The sequence below is a fragment of the Ceratotherium simum genome, chromosome 13 (assembly GCF_057802395.1).
Source record: "Ceratotherium simum simum isolate JZ-2026a chromosome 13, ASM5780239v1, whole genome shotgun sequence".
NCBI lineage: Eukaryota > Metazoa > Chordata > Mammalia > Perissodactyla > Rhinocerotidae > Ceratotherium > Ceratotherium simum.
The window spans coordinates 55,486,048-55,503,877 of record NC_141912.1 but is presented as its reverse complement, the minus strand read 5'-3'; the positions used below and the strand labels follow the sequence as shown (position 1 = coordinate 55,503,877).

Sequence of the window (17,830 nt, the reverse complement as noted above, 5' to 3'; positions counted from 1 at the left end):
TGTGGGTCCATTTACTGAAGACGTGAAAGAGAACAGATGAGCATTCAGAGCTGAGCCCTGGTGGTCAGGAGCCTGTTCTGATTTCTAGCTCTACACCCATCAGCAAATAATTTGCCAGTTTTGTTTATGTGCCTTTCTCTAGAGATTGATGATAATACTCACCTATTTTTTGCATGCAGACCTGATAAAGTTGAGTGAACTATTGGACGTAAGCAACTTTGCCACCTTTAAATCAGTTTAAGTCTGAGATTTTAACAAGTCAACTACTGGAAAAGATTTATTTAAGGCTAAGTGTATTAGGGATCTGGTCTGTCTAGTATAAAATAGGGTAGCTCATGCCCTCCCTTTCTTTAATAGATGATATTTCTTTCTACAACTGTCATGGTTGGGAAAATGGTTTTACATTGTGACAATGATGGTAAAAATGTCTACAAATTGCTAACCTATATTTGAACTCTATAATGTGTTGTCTGGAAAAGTGCTTAGTCACTAGTAGATTCTCATATCTGGCAGCCTTTGTCAAGACTGATTTTCTTATTAATTATAGTCTTATTAATGTCATCCTTCTTTTTTCCAAAGGGATTTGTTTGAGAATAATATGAAATTCTTCCTAGGTAATAGTGGTGATGAGAGTCATTATCTCCATAGTTATAGTATTCCTCTTTGGGATTCTTTTATCAGATGTTGAAGATTAGTTAAGGAGAGGAAGAGAAAATAATTAACTGCTGAATCCAGGCTCCTCACCCACTTCAGCGTTTAACAGTGGATTTTTTCCCCTTTTTGGTCCTGCTAGAGAAAAAAATGCTCTATCATAAATGTGTTTTTGTCTTTTGATGTTGACATACTTTAATGTAGTTACTTTACTTTTTTTCCCTTGTTAGTCATTTGAGGCAGAACTGAAGCAAAATGTAAACAAAGTGCAGGAGTTGAAAGACAAACTGACAGAGCTGTTGGAGGAGAACCCAGATACTCCGGAGGCCCCCAAATGGAAACAGATGTTGACAGAAATAGGTATGTTACAATTTCTTACACCAGAGTCCGTGAACAGAAGCGCCATCATTTCTTAAAATCATAATCTTTATCAGAAAACATTTATCCAACAGCCTCGCTTATTTCTGGATTTGCTTCATGTTTGGAATCTATTTCTGTGTATATAAAAGTGTCATTTCAAATTGTATTGTGCTGAGACTTGGCATGTCTTTTGTTTTTATTGCTAAACACAGTGACTCAATTTATTTTTATGAAGAAGATAGATACTAGTTAATAAAATGCTGTGCATTGAGTAACATTGTTTTCATTATTTTTATTTTTTACTAGCTTTTTGGTGCTTCTAATTTTTTTATGCTTGGGTATATTTCAGTTTAAATATTCCTTTTCATTTATTTGTCTGGAAAAGGTAGGCTTCCTTCTCCTTCACGGAGTTACTTCTGGGGCTCCTCCAGCTCCATGCTTTATGCTCTTCTTCTCCTCCCCAACCAGTATTAAAAAGCAGCTCCCCACAGAAGTCTGCTGGTTTGGGTTTTTATCCCGAGTTATCCCATATCCCAATCCTATCCCTGTACACACTGTTCCTCATAGGTACAGAATTTTCTTCAAAAGCCCTATTTTCACCCCTTTTCGTTATTATAATGATATGGAAAATGAGTGTAAGACAATGATAATAGTTTTCCCTACTTCATGGTATTGTTTGGTGAATTCAACGAGCCAGTGTGTGTACAGCTTGGATGAACAGTACCTGGCATGTAGTATTTGCTGTGTGTTTCCTATAATTATAATAAGAGTTGTTTTACTTGGAATTATTATATTTTATTGAGCTAAATATTGTCCTTTCTTTACAGTCAGATATGCTGTGATAAATTTAGAAATCTGTAAGCGTATTTTAGTTTGAAAAAGGTAATCCTAAGGGATCTTAATGTTCAAAGGTATATTTAATCCAATTAGAGAGACTCCCATTGCATTGTAATTAATTTGTCCCTAATTCAGTGGTTCTCACCTGAGATATTAGAATTACTTGGAGGAATATTATGAAGACATTTTAGACCAGGGGTAGGAATGAGGAATGTGTATTTCAAAAAAATTTCTGATGAGATTTTTTTTTTTTTATGTGAGGAAGATCAGCCCTGTGCTAACATCTGTGAATCCTCCTCTTTTTTTGCTGAGGAAGACTAGCCCTGGGCTAACATCCGTGCCCATCTTCCTCCACTTTATATGGGACGCTGCCACAGCATGGCTTGCCAAGCGGTGCCTTGGTGCCCGCCCAGGATCCGAACTGGCGAGCCCCAGGCTGCCATAGCGCAGCGCGCACTTAACCACTTGTGCCACTAGGCCGGCCCCCCTGATAAGATTTTGATATTTCTCCCTCTCAATTTATTGCTTTGATTGTGTTATTTTGTCATCAGATGTGTTTGACTAGAACATTCGATAAGGTTTCAGGGATTGGGTTCTGTTGAAGTCAGCCCTTAGTGTATTGTGCTAAGTGAAAAGAATCTATCGGATGAACCAATCACACCCATCAGTGAATGTTGAGTGACCAGTGTGCTCAAATGCTGGTCAGTAGCGCTTGGCTTCAGGGAGCATGTTGGCGTGAGGGTGGGGAGAGCAGGAAAGGATTCCTGGCAGAGGGTGAGATCCAGTGGAGTTGTGAAGAGAAAGTAGGAGTAGAGATGTCAGGTATGGGGCCTGTATGAGCTAAAGCCTGTTTGGATGATAATGGTAAGATCAGCAGAGGTAGATTAGAGGATTCATTTCAGAGTGCAAACCCTCTTAGGGCCAGTTGACAGGAGGCCCTGAATGTCAAGCAGAAGTCTTCAGATTTTATCATCTAGTTGGTGAGCAGTTAGTTATTGAAGGATTTGAGCAGGGGAGTGCTCACTCCCTGCTCAAATCCTATTTAAATAAAATAAAAATATAAAAATCACTATTTAAAAGTGATTTTTTTTTAGGGAAATTATGTTGGAATCAAATGGATTGCAGCTGAGAAACACTAATAACAGGGAAACTGGTCAGAAGACTGGTAGTCTAGGTTGTGGTTCTCAAAAGGGTGCTCCCGGGAGCCATACCTGGGAACTTGTTAGAAATGCAAAATTTCAGGCCCCACTTCAGACCTACTGAATCAGTAACTCTGGGATTGGGGCCCAGCAGCCTGTGTTAACACTCCCTCCAGGTGATTCTAATGCAGCTAAAGTTTGAGAACCATTGGTCTAGGCAAACCATGATGAGGACAAAAATGGAGTTAGGACATTGGGAATATAAAGGATGGGTTTAAGGTTTTATGATCAAGGTTGTAGGAGAGTTAGGAGAGTCATGCAAGAACATTATGGATTATTACATCTCAGTGACATGGGAGAGAGAATAACTTTTGAACAAAATCTAAAAGTCAAAAAAATACCCCAGTTTTGATAGGAATATAATGTTTTATTTTTTAATGTGGCGTTTAAAGGGTTCGCGAGATTTCCTAGTGTAACTTTCAAGCAGCTGGTTGCTAATGTGGGATTTGAATAGAAGAGAATGATTGGGCATAGATATACCAATTTGACAGTCATTTGCCTAGAACTGATCATTGAAGATTTGATATTAAAGAAAAGGATTAATGTTTATTGTTCTAGTAGGTCAGATGTAGTTGAATTAACAGACTCTACAGGACTTCTAGAAGGAATGAGGGATCTCAGGATCCTGGTTGCTTTAAAGAATATTCCATATTCTACATTATCTTCTAAAATCAGATTCAGATGTATTTTTCTTATATGTCACTTGACACACAACCATCACGACCATAAAATCTGTAGCATTAAATTAACAATCTTAGGTTACCAATTAACTCTCTTAGGTTAGACTTGAATAAACTACGTAAGAAGAGTCATAAAGGTGGAATGATAGCCATAATATTATATATCATTTTGAGTCATATCCTGTAGTTTTCATAGATATAGTCACACTAAAGGTATAAAAATCGAACACCAGTTTCACTCTTTATCTTCTTCTTTTAGCTTCTAGGTGGGAAGAACTCAATCAATTAACAGTTGATAGACAACAGAAACTAGAAGAATCTTCCAGTAATCTGACCCAGTTCCAGACTGTAGAGGCTCAGTTAAGACAGTGGCTTGTAGAAAAAGAACTGATGGTCAGTGTTCTTGGGCCCTTGTCAATTGACCCAAACATGCTGAACACACAAAGGCAGCAGGTGCAGGTGAGTATTCCTTGACTTAACAAGACAGGTGTTTTCATGACGAATACATTAGCATTGGACGGTATGTGCTTTAACTGCCTTGGAGTGTGTTTGTAATGTCTCCGATGTCCAGAAGATGCTGTCCTGAGGTTAGTGGGAAACCCCCTGGAGAAGTAAAGCCGTGAGGCATCCCAGAGTAGCCTCCTGAGCCTACCCAGTGGGTCAAGTCCCTGGATCATCTCAGTCCTATCGTGGTTTGTGCAGACCCTGTTAAAAAGGGCCTTCTTTGAAGTATTACCATGATCATATAAATAATAACATTTTTATGAGAAGCTAGTATATGCTTTTTATTGTTTAGAAATTATTCCTTTGAAGTTTTATTTATTTTGATTGTGGTAGGAGATAATGAAACTTGTAAAACTCATGCAGTACAGCCCTGAGGGGGAAGAGACAGAATAAGAAGAGGAGAAGGAATAAGGCGAGCAGAGAGGGAACCTTGAAACCCAGTGGGTTGGTTAGACTAGTCTGATTCTAAGCGGATAAATCCACAATGGGAAAAGAAATCCATACAATTTAAGTCAGATGTCAGAGCGGAAGCTCCGTGGTGGTTTAGGTAGCTTTATTTCTGTGTGAGTGGTGAATTAGAGCAGGGAGACTGGTCCTGTGCTCTGAAAATACAGATCGGTAGTTTAGAGTCACATGTCCTGGTTCATGTATGTTCTTAATCTGAAGAGAATGAAAACAAAAGGTATAAATAAACATTTGGGTAAAAATAATTGCCCCTAGTCTTGGTAGTCTCCCAGAGAGAATAAAATATTGGACTAAAAGAAGGACGTTTTTGGATCATTCATTTTATAATGAGAGCCAGTATTGAGCCTGCACATTCCGAGCAACATGATTTATTAGCTAAAATCTTTATAATAAAGACTATGAACGTCAATAAATCTTAAGTTAAAAAAAAGAACCTTGGTAAATCAATGCACTTTGAGTTAATGTATTCTAACACTGTTGTCACTGTGCATTTCCTTTGGTGTAAAATGCTGTAGAATATTTTAGAAATCCTACAAAGAGAGAAATGCAAGTAGGAAAAAACAAATGTGGTGTTACTGTGATGTGAACTTGTCCAATAGCAGTGCTTTCCTTTGTATATGAAAAATTATACGTGAATTGTTGTTCGTTTTGCCCAGGCTACCAAAAATATTTATCCTCTTCTTTTTCCCCTTCGGGGGGTGTTATTTTAGACAAAATGTTATCTCTGTGAAGCACCATTGCTCTTTGGATTAATTTAAGATGATTGCTCTGCCCTGGAAATAAAAGCTAGGAAAGCAGGAACAAAAACAAGAAAGAGATAAATAAGTGCCATTTCCGTCTGTTGAGAAACTTAAAGCTGTGTGTTCTGTAATTAATTATCCGATAATCTGTGCGTTTATTTACCCTCGTTACCTCTTTGCCTTAGATTCTGCTACAAGAATTCGATACTCGGAAACCCCAGTACGAGCAGCTGAGAGCAGCTGGTCAAGGCCTTCTGAGCAGGCCTGGGGAGCACCCTTCCTTCCATGGCATTGTGAAGGAGCAGCTGGCGGCTGTGACTCACAAATGGGACAGCCTCACAGGGCAACTGAGTGACAGATGTGACTGGATCGACCAAGCCATCGTTAAAAGCACTCAGTATCAAAGCCTGCTGAGGAGCCTCACCGATAAACTGAGTGGCCTGGACAGGCAGCTCAGTAGCAGTGTGGCCGGGGGCTCACACCCTGATGCCATGACCCAGCAGCTGGAAACAGCCCAGAAGATGAAGCAGGAGATAGAGCGGGAGACGAGGCAGATCCGAGCGGCCCAGGCACTCTGTGAGGAGCTGTCAGCACTGGTGAAGGAAGAGTACTTGAAAGCAGAACTTAGCAGGCAGCTGGAAGCCATCTTAAAATTATCGAAGGATATTGAACAGAAAGCAGGTGTGTCTGTCTTCTGTATTTCCTGGAAATAGAGATCCTGTATTGCCTATTTCCAAGCTATTGCCGGGAATCCAGGACCCTACAGAGAATCTGCCCCCATTGAGGGCAGAAATGAAGAGGGGGCCCTCCCAGGAGAGCAGAGGGCAGTGGTGTTCATGTGCGCACGCGGTGTTAGGCTAATTCTGCACAGATAGGAGAGAGACGGTCCGTGGGCAAAATCCACTCAATGAGGGCCCATTAAAATTTCCAGGTGTTCCAAATTGGTTTTTAAAAGATGTCAGTGTTGGGCCGGCCCCGTGGCTTGGTGGTTGAGTGAGCGCGCTCCACTGCTGGCGACCCGGGTTCGGATCCCGGGCTCGCACCGACGCGCTGCTTCTCTGGCCATGCTGAGGCCGCGTCCCACATACAGCAACTAGAAGGATGTGCAGCTATGACACGCAACTATCTACTGGGGCTTTGGGGGGAAAAAATAAATAAATAAAATCTTTAAAAAAAAAAAAAAAAAAAAAGATGTCAGTGTTTTTGCTCTGTGACAGCCTTATTGCACCAGAAGAATAGATGTAAACAGTTATTAAAAAGGCTTTGCATCATTTTCTCATCTGCAGTTACTCTGCTTCTGTCATAGAAAGGTTTTCTAGAGAAATGTGTGAAAGAGGAGCATTTGGTACTTGCCTCTCTCACCTACTCTGGCCATAATTTGGTGACGGATGTGCCACTGTTGGTCACAGGCAGTAGCAGTAAGTTATTGGACTTCAGAAGGGCCGGCCAAGGACGAGGACGTTTGGCTGCTGAGTTTATTCTATTTGGAAAGTATCACTAGGTGCCTTGCCCCTGGTCAATACTCAGTTTATGTTTTTTAATTGATTGGATTTGTTTACTGATCATAGCAACCATTTCAGTCTTACTCCTTTATTTTGACATGATATCGGTAATAAATATTAGCTATTATGATTACTCTTAGGAACACTTTTATGTGACAGGCATTGAGCTGAGAACTTTACACGTACGGTCATTTTATTGCCACAACAGCTTCTATTAATGTTGCCAATTTATGTTTGGAGAAATGAGGCTTAGAGGTTTAATCGTTGCCCCCGGTCTTCCAGCTCTTGAGGGGTTGAACCGGGGTCCAAACCCATGCAGATCCTTTGTGCTATATTACACTGCCTCCATGGTATATAAAAATCATGGAAGTGGAAAAGTCATATTTGATAAGAAATGGATTATTTATCAGCATAACCTAGAACTTTGAACGGCTGTCGCTTCCCCGTACCAGAATACAGATGACTCTGGCATCCAGCCTTGTCTCTGTTCTTGCTGTGGTGCCTGCCTCTTGCTCCTTTTTCCCCTTTTGTCAATAACTTCAGCTCTTATAGTCAGTGTAGTTCTTATAGTCAGTGTTAACAGCCCTTGCTTTTAGACGGTTCCGTACATTTATTTGGTGGTTTTTCTTTTGGCTTGTCATAGATTAAATCAACATTTTGATGTAATATAAACACATCTGTGATTTCATTTTTAGAGAATCATGTCCAGCACCTTCAGTCAGCATGTGCCAGCTCCCACCAATTTCAGAAAATGTCTCAAGATTTTCAGGCTTGGCTGGATACAAAGAAAGAAGAGCACAGCAAGTCTCACCCAATATCAGCCAGAGTCGATGTCTTGGAGTCATTAATTAAAGATCAGAAAGACTTTAGTAAAACTTTGGGTGCTCAGTCTAATATTTATGAAAAAACCATTGCAGAAGGTGAAAATCTGTTATTAAAAACACAAGGCTCTGAGAAGGCAGCCTTACAGTTACAACTTAACACGATTAAAACCAACTGGGATGGATTTAATAAGCAAGTGAGAGAAAGAGAGGACCAGGTAAAAGATTCATTGGAAAAAGCCCTCAAGTATAGAGAACATGTAGAGACTCTCCGGCCGTGGATAGACAAATGTCAGAATAACCTGGAGGAAATAAAGTTTTGCTTGGATCCTGCTGAAACAGAGAATTCCGTTGCCAAGTTAAAGTCTCTGCAGAAGGAAATGGACCAACACTTTGGGATGGTAGAATTGCTCAACAACGCAGCCAATAGCTTGCTCAATGTCTGTGAGACAGATAAAGAGGTTGTTACAGATGAGACTAAATCACTGATCCAAAAGGTAGACATGGTCACTGAACAACTTCACCGTAAGAAACTTTCCCTGGAGAACATGGCCCAGAAGTTTAAAGAATTTCAAGAAGTGTCCAGAGAAGCTCAAAGGCAGCTTCAGTGTGCAAAGGAACAGCTGGATGTCCATGATTCCCTAGGCCCCCAGGCTTACAGTAACAAGTACCTGACTATGTTGCAGAGTCAGCAGAAATCACTTCAGACCTTGAAGCATCAGGTAGATTTGGCCAAAGGACTTGCACAGGACCTTGTGGTGGAAGCCTCAGACTCAAAGGGAACCTCTGATGTTTTATTACAAACAGAAAGCTTAGCTCAAGAGCACAGTGCACTAAGTCAGCAGGTGGATGAAAAGTGTTCATTCTTAGAAACGAAGCTTCAGGGCATTGGGCATTTCCAGAACACCATCCGAGAAATGTTTTCTCAGTTTGCCGAGTTTGATGATGAACTGGACAGCATGGCCCCTGTGGGGAGAGATGTAGAAACACTGCAAAAGCAAAAGGAGGCTATTAAAGGCTTTCTGAAGAAACTGGAAGCCCTCATAGCAAGCATCGACAATGCCAATAAAACCTGCAAGATGATGCTGGCCACAGAAGAAACTTCTCCTGATCTTGTTGGAATCAAGAGGGACTTGGAGGCTTTAAGCAAACAGTGCAACAAGTTACTAGACCGAGCACAAGCCAGAGAAGAGCAGGTAGAAGGGACAATTGAGCGTCTTGAAGAATTCTACGGCAAGTTGAAGGAATTTTCTACTCTGCTTCAGGAGGCTGAAGAGCATGAAGAGTCTCAAGGTCCTGTTGGTATGGAAACGGAGACAATTAACCAACAGCTGGATGTGTTCAAGGTAGGGAATTCTTCATTTTTACTGATCATTTTTATTATTAAAAGAAATTACTAATTGGTAATTTTGCCTATTTTGTAGCACCTTCTCATACGATTGTCCCACAGTGTTTGAGCTTGAATGAGCATATATGGGGGTAATATCCAGGCATGTGGGGCAGTTCCAAGCTTACTAGGGATTTGGGCCCTCATGGGATAAGGCCTGAGATGATGTTAAGAGGTCAAAAAGGTGCTTGAAAAGTTGCAGGCAAGCCTGAAACTGACATCATGGAGTCTGTTTCTGATGTCCTTCACAACATCTGCGGTGACCAGAGCCGTGTTTTGAACTTGGCTGCGGGGCCAGCTCATAACATAAAAATCTTGTTCTCTTCATGTTCGTCTCCCAGCATTTTCTTTAATGGTGAATTATAGCCTTTTCCTGCTCTTTCCCTCTTGTACTCTTCTTATCCTTCTTAATTTAATTTCTTTTGTAAACTTTTTTTCTTCCAAAAGTTCATGTTTTTAAAGGCAGAGTGGAATTCCATGTTGTCATTCTGGTTTTATAAAGCAAAGATCTTGGGCTCATGCCCCAGAGGATTAGGAGTACATTATTTTTGATTGGACTGTAAGCTCCTCAGGACCAAGAAATGTCGGCCACTTGATGGCACTCAGTGATGCGTGGTGAATGGGGCGTTAGATAGAAATGGTGGGCCAGGTTCAGTGTCGTTGGATGTGGACTCTTACAATAGTGAAAGCAGAAGTCGCATCTTGTCAGGGGACAGAGATAGGTTCATCCTGCACAGAGAGGGTCCTAAATATCAAACATGTGCTGCAGGGAACTGGCATGAATTTTTGCAGTTGCCATGGGTCCTGTTCTATTCATGAGGTGTGTTTTACTTTCCTGTGACGACTAGTGTGATGACGATACATCGCACCGTTAGCGCATAAAGGATAAAATAAGATCAAATAAAAACAGAATTTGCAAAGCCAAATTGTTTCCCAAGAGAAATGAATATAAATCAAATGTAATTCCAAATTCTGTGCTGTTATATTTGATATAGGATTTTTGCTCATCCTTAATAACATTAAGTGACTGAATTTTGAAAAATAACTTCAAGATAACTTCTTTTTCTTCTTCTTCTTATTACTACTATGATTAGTTGCTGTTTATAAAGTACCTTTGAAGTCTAGTTCCTTCAGGGCTTAGAAATCTGTGGTTCTATATTTAGGTCTTGATTCTTGAAGGTGAAGGAAACTTCTTTATTGTTGACTTTACTTCCTTCATTACTCTGTCAAACTTTCATATTTCTGGTTGCAAAATAAAGATTTCATATGTGAGAATTCTCTTTAGAAAAACAAAGTTCTGTGGCAATTACTGCTTCAAAGAGTGGAGGAGAGCTTGAGACAGAAACTCAGACAGAAAACTCTGGAATTTTCTGTAGAACCCTGACAAAATTTGAAAGCTTTAATGACAGTCATCAAGTAGTCTTTTTACTAATGAAATTTAAGCATGTTCAGTGCCTTTGTGAAACATTACCGTTTCTCCAGGATTTCTGTGAATTTGTGTAGTAAAAAAGAGTAGGCCTTCATTTCTCTTCACTACTTCAACTACTTGTAAGAAAATGAGCAAAAGTAATAATATAGGTGCTGCTGCTTGCAGAGGCCCCCCGCTCTGTGTCGCAGGCAGGAGTACAGTAGAAAATGTGGCTCTCCGTGTGGAGAATTCTTTTCCAACTAAGAGAAAGCAAGAGATAGGAGGAGCTCCCTCACCATTGTGTTGAAAGTGTTCTGCAAACTGGAAAACAGTAAATACGCATCATTACCATTAATGGTTACAGAGATTGTTTTATTTGATTGTGAAAAAAAATAAAGTGATCATGTCTTCTAAGATAAACCACTTAGCATGCTGTGTTTGTGCATTTTCTGATTACTTTGGAGGGAGTTGATTGATTTTAGTGAAATTCAGTGATAAAGAATATCATGACATACCTTCAATGTCTTGAGACCCAGTGACTAAAATAAGTTTCCAAGTGGACAAATCCTCTGCGTTTGATATATTCCAGTGCCGCAGGTAAAAAACACCAAGAACGTTATTACGGTAAATAAAGATGGTAGCTTACACAATCACTAATTCTGTTTATTTGTGTGTGTGTTCTAAAAAAATAGCAATTACAGCAATTAATGTCTGTTGTGAGCTTACTGTGTGTCAAGCACTCCTCTGAACTCTCTGTCTTTAATCCTGTTAACAGTCGTGAGAGGTGGATGTTGTTATTATGTCTGTCTTATTAGGGGTCCCACAGGCAGTAAGCATCAGAACTTGGAGGTTTTGGTGGAAATAATGCGGTGTTTTGTGTCAACTTTATTCATCACATTGCACATCTGATATTTTGTCTGGGAAATTTTCAAATTATCTTTGCTGTAGCCTAGTTTGGGTGCCCTGAGTAACCAGCCATTGTTCATTTTAATCCAAACACGAGGAACATGGTGTTCTATAAAACTGGCTGCTATGAGAAACATGAGATAAATGTGTGTGAAATTGTTTTAGAAACTGATATGAGGATGCTTTGATGATGATGGTGGTGGTGGTGATGATGGTGCTGGTGATGGTGATGGTGGTGATGGTGATGGTGATGGTAATGGTGATTACCACCACTACTACTACTGAGATGGAACCAGACATTTCATTGTCTTAGTGATTATTTCTTTCTTGATTGAAGTGGTAAGTTAATTTGTTTACAATTCAGATCTTAGTTTAGTTTTTGTTGGGTATTATTAGGCTTTTGTTGAAATTAATTTTGACATAACATTTTAGGAATATCTTTTAAATTTTTTAAGTGGAATAATTTGTGTTGAGTGAAAAACTAATAGTTTGCTAAAAATAGCAAACTACTAGTTATTATAATTTCTAAAAATGAAACAGAAAAACCGTGAAGTATTGGGTCTATTTTCATTATAGACCTTGAAGTATAATCCAGTTTGATGTGCTCTGTCTGGTAAATTTAGTCTAACCTAGTGTCTGAATGAAATCTTATAACAGTTTTTCATACTATAAGAGAAACTGTTTTCAGAGTAGGAATGAAACTTAATAGCTATTACCCAGTTACTCAGTAGGGGTGCCTTATGTCTACTGGGAGTGTAATGGATTATTTAAACTAGGTAGACAGATTTCTCTGCTTCCATTTTTTTTTTCTCTAAAGCTTAACCTAAGAAATAGCAGTTAATATCCTTGAAAGAACAAAATTAATTCCTGTTTAAGGTACCAACCCAAACATGATGATTAAAAGCAAATACTGTTGTGAACTAAGTGTCCTAATTCACTGTCAGTGAAAGCTATTTCAAGTTTTTGAGAATAGACAGGTATTACCTTTTGTGTTAGCTTAAAGTTTTTGAGCTATTTTGATGGTGTAAGTTCCGTTTACCGTATGTTTTCCTACTTCTAAATATTAGACATTGGGCTACAATGTCTGCAGAGTGAGGCGTTTTCTATTACTGTTGATAACTCAAAGTACCATTTTTCTACCTATACTTCTCTATTATTACGTTAAATTCTATGCATACTGTCACAAATCCCTAGACAGAAAGGAGAAAAGTCCCTTTGGTGTCCCCCTGTTCCTACCTCCTGTTGAAGATTCCTAGCTCAAGATTGTCTTCAAATCTAAACTACATTATTAAGTAATACTAACGTTTCCACATTTTTATTTATCAAAGACATATGTGACCAACTATCTACAGGGAACATGTCCCAGCAGTTCCTATGATGCCATCAACAGCCAATCAGATCTTGTGATCATCCTGAAGTAATCATTATCACCATATTGAGTTGATTTAATTTCAGTGAAGATCAAAGAAACTTGATGTTGTAATGAACATATACAGTCACATCCTAGCTAAATATATACCCCTCCCCACCTCTAGGCTGTGGTAAAAAGTCTTACCTCGGAACCCGCTCACTGTTTATTTCTGGCCACTCTGGTGCTGTCTCAATTGTAATTCAGTTTGTTCCCACAAGTGAACACATCACTGGTACAAGTCTCTCTGAACCGAAGATTTCTTTTATTTTTTTAAATGGAAATAGCATTACATAGAGCAGAGAATTTTTAAGCCAAGTCAGAACCAGAGACAGAGACCAGAACGTGTGCCTAATTAGACTGTGATACCCTTTCTGTAGTCCAGCTGAAGGCATTGTTTAACCAGGCATCATCGTTTGACTGTTGGGTGAACTACAATGCCAGGTATCATGAGGCTAGAGAAGCCAGGCAGTTTGAGCACTATTTATAAATAGTATTGGTGAAATTAATCACTTTGCAAATATCTTATTAAGATATTTATTAAATGATCCTAAAACAACTTCTGTGATGTCACCATATTTTTAAAGATAAAATTAAACTGTCCCAAGAATGCTTCAATAGTGGTTTTTAAGTGTACCAATATTGTTATATAGAGGTCGATAAGGAATCATTCTCCATTTTTGTTGAGAACGGGGAAATTAAATAAAGCTGTTGCAGAAGAGGTTTTTGTTAGGGAAAAATTCTTACTTAACTGGATTTTTGTTAATGAGACTGTATGATCAAGGAGGTTGCCTGATCCCCCTTCCTCTGGTTTTTTTAAAGGTGAAAATATTTTCACTATAGAAACTGTAACTTGCTGCATGGGCTTTATAGGAAGGTCACATTATTTACTCAGCTACATCAAAGTGGTATTTAGGATTTTAGGAAGAAAGAATATCACATGTGCTGGGCAAGAGAGAAGCCCCACCGAAGCGAGGACCACGCCAAGCTCCTAAGAGCTGGAGCTGATCTGCCCCGTGGTGTTAGTAATACCTCCTCTCGTCACCCACACAGACGAGGCATGACAGATTGGTGCCCTCTTTGCTACATCACACAACATATACTGCTCTGAAAGCGCTGTCAAAAGGGAACTTGACAGTGAGGGTTCTTTTTCACCTTTGCTGCTAGCTAATGCTCTGACTCTATGTTGCATAGCCTCTCGAAACTTCTATTGCCTCATTTAAGATTGAGGACTAAAAGTAGGGGTTCTGAGGGCAGTTCCAGCTGGAAATTTTATACCAGGGGGTTTTTTTAAATTGTTTTTTTGTCAGCAGGACAATCCTGTATTACCATTTTAAATTCATCCCTAAAACACCAAAATGTAGCATCAACTGTCATTATCATAGGCCTCCCTTGGATAAAAGAAGACCTACATAATTTATTTAACTCATGGAAAATTGCTTTAGGTGTGTTTGTGTCTGTGTGTGAGAGAGACAGAGACAGAGAGAAGAATTTGCTTTGTTGTTATGAAAATATACATTGGTTTTCTGATAAGAAAATTGGACTGGTAAATATTTTTTAAACGTTTATCTAAGTCTCTAATCATTCATTAAATAAGAGCCACTGATAGGTAAATGCTGTGATTGTAAATTAAGTGAAAATCTTTTGGAGCTATTCAAGACCCAGGATACCCCAAGAAAGTGTCTGTGCTTACGTATCTGTAATTGTCTTAATTTCAAGATTACTTTATTTTTTTTGTCAGAGTTTTGATATGAAAGATGTTTTCAGGTTTTGTTTGGTTTTTGGTTTTTGTTTCTCTGAAGGAAATTGAATGGGGTCATTAACGTGCATTGGTTTTGCTTGCTGGATGGCTTTTTAAGAAAAATCTGAACTTTTAGAAGTTAAACATATATGCATATATATCATTTAATGTTTACATATAGAATCATTTTCTGCTACATGCGATATTTTTTATCTGCTGTCACGTGAACACCACATCAAACATGGGGGAAAATTATTCTTAGTATTGTAGTAACTTACAGGAAGAATAGCAAGTGCCTATTAAAGATATTTCCCATCAAGATCAGATAGTGAATCTATTAAGTGTTTTTGTTTGCTTTTGTGGTGGGATCTGAATAGCCTACTTTCTTTTAAATATAAACTATTTTCCACTGAGATAAACAGCTCTGCATATTCATCTGATGAATATCCTCGGAAAAAACCCTTTAGCCATTTATGTGAAGAAGTTTATTAGTTTGAAAACTAAAAACATAGGATGCTTTCAGTTTTCATTGGCTAATGGCCTGTTTGTTTTCGAAAGAATAATAGAAATTGTTGCTCCTAAAGCCTATTTTTGTACTTACAGCAAAAAAATGCACATCTCTCTCTCTCTTTTGGTTTCTAATCCAGATTTCAGGAGCTATTGGGCCAGGAGGATACTTTTGTCAGTTTTCATGGACAATATTGCATTTATTCACACAGACGTTTTCCCACTTATTGCACATTGAATTTCTGAATATCTCCAATCTTTCAGCTCTAAAAACTACGTGTTTCAGTTGATAAAATTAACCTTTTAACTTTTCTATGAAGTGGATTATTGCACTTAGTGGCAAGATAGTTCAGGAACTTTCCTTTTTAAAGATTTAATTTAACTTCAGCAATATAAAATGAGACAGTGGTACTATTTTGCTTATAATTCCGTTAGCATTTGTGCACTTTTCCAAAATCACCTGCCTTTCGAAGATACTTTCGCCAGATCACATCTAGTAGGCTATGGAAATGAAATACAGTTAGGTTTTGAGGACATTTAACATTGTGATTTCTGTATGTATGAAATAATGGTGTTGACCATTTTCCAGAAAAACTTTGCTCATTTTATTCATTGTGTATTTCTCTCTTATGAAATTGTGAGAGAGCTAGATATGATTAATATTTGACCCAGTTTAATATATCTTGATTTTATTAACATCAGAGACTATAACATTTAAAGAAGCTGTACAAACCAAATTTGGGAGGAAAAGATAAACCGGTCCAGTTCTGCTCTAAGTATAAGTTCTTTTATGTTATCCAGATACATCTTTGGAATATGATTTCAAGTAACAAAGATATATAAGTTATTGTCATAAATCCCAATATAATAGTAATAGTACAAATTTTAACTTGAATCAGAATGTATTAGGATCTTCATCTATAGAATTAATTGAGATCAGTTTAATGAAATAGGAATTCAGTTATTAAATAAATGGCATGTACTCAGACATAACCAACTAGAGGACATTTCCCAGGGCACTCCCCACTTCCAGACTGCACCAGGCCCATTTTCTCCTCCCCATTCTCTACTGTAGTGTAAGGTGTGTGAGGACAGCGGCATAGCATCTCTGTGTACCAGCGTGCCGCCGGTGCTGGCGGTGGAATTTGGCAGATGGTGAGCACTGTTTGATGAATGGTTGAATTTATGAATGAATTAGCTTTGTAGTTTTAAAAATGTACTATCCACCTCAAATGTGAGGTTACGCATTGCTCTTCTTAGCTTACCTAAGGCTAGAATAATACTGTGCTAATAATGATTCAGGGTTAGAGGCTGAGGTGGACCAAATTAGGGCCATTCTTTCTTATGAAGAGTTCTGTGAGGATCTCAGAATGTTTAGAGAAAGGCACTCCTTCCACATTTCATAGACACTTTGTTATTAATATTGCCATGAATAAGTAGCTTTCCAGGTTTACATATCAAGATAGTGGCAGTTGGGAGTAAAACCCTTAGTCTCTGCTAATGCCTGGCCTAGGGCCCAGCCCACTGTTCAGACGTGGTAACTGTGTGCACGATTTTCTTCCTCTTATCAGCACCTCAGAACAGCCTGTGTACTTGAACACCACAGGATCAGCTAGCTTGTTGAAGTATTTCACTTCTTGACTATGAAAAATGGGCATTGATACTGAGTTGCATCTAATAATTGTTGAATGGATGTGTTGCCTATGGAGTTCTGGTTATGGGTAGATTTTTGTTTTTAAAGATTCAATTCTTAGGTTTATAAAAATAATTTTGGAATGTTTTCTCATTAAATGTATAAAAGTTCCCTCCCACATTTTAATCAGAGAAAGTATAAGGTTGTTTTTACTAGAACTGCCTTCTTCACTTGGGGTCAGTGCAATTTTATTTATGTTCAAATGATTATTGTTTTTTGAGGCTGAGAAAAGACAGTCTGCCTTCATTTGTAACCCTGCTACTCTGGCGATGTTGCTTTTTTCGTAAAATAAAGAATGGATAGATTTCATTTTATTTAAATAAAACTTAATCTTTCCTACAAAGGCTAAGGTTTGGCTTGCTGAATTTATTTTTAAGAGTGTTTGTTCAATAGATAAAAATCTGTGGATGTGACTTTGTTTATTAAATATCCAGAGTCCCTGCTGCCTTTGATCTCTGCCTGGGCCTTGCATTAACCTCAAGAGGACCGCATGGTTATTAGTAACTACTAGTATTCATGTCAGTGGTGCTCAGGGCTCCCTTCCCACGGGAATAATTTACTCTGGAGAACAGGTAGACTTGAACTTGGGCTTTAAAAAGGAAGGACACAACACTGGCCTCCTTCACAGTGATCCGCACTTGGCATCACAGATCCTCCTTAAACAGAGTCGGCAGCTGCAGTGCCTGAGAGCGTGGTTTCAACTGAAGGATAGGGACCTGGGCAGCTCTTCTTTCCCTCGTTAAATATTCAGACGAGCGCGGTCGCCGGATGTTCACAGAATGATTTCTTCGCGGAGCTCCCGGTGTCAGGTCCTGCCTCTGCGCGCGCGTCGGCTCCCTCCCCGTTTTGAACCAGGTGGTGGGCTCTCCGCGATCTCTGAACCCGAGCTGCCCCTCTCTCCGGTTCCAGGAGTGGGTCGATTTGCGCTGATGTCACCACCACGCTGCTGTATCGCAGCCTCTCGGCCTGTAGGTACCTCCCCCTGAAACAGCTCGCGGGCTCCGAGAAGAGCAAGGAGTCA

The 17,830-nt window shown here is 39.1% G+C and overlaps 1 protein-coding gene across 19 annotated transcripts in view; it reads left to right on the top strand.

The window, feature by feature from the left end:
* DST (dystonin) overlaps positions 1-17,830 on the top strand; it is a 432,349-nt gene that overhangs the window by 333,363 nt on the left and 81,156 nt on the right. For all 19 annotated transcript variants that reach the window (XM_087438739.1, XM_087438737.1, XM_087438738.1 and 16 more), the window contains 4 exons: positions 882-1,011; positions 3,987-4,186; positions 5,622-6,117; positions 7,634-9,105. In XM_087438739.1, the coding sequence (XP_087294865.1) occupies positions 882-1,011; positions 3,987-4,186; positions 5,622-6,117; positions 7,634-9,105 (2,298 nt within the window). The remainder of the gene's footprint in view (positions 1-881; positions 1,012-3,986; positions 4,187-5,621; positions 6,118-7,633; positions 9,106-17,830) is intronic.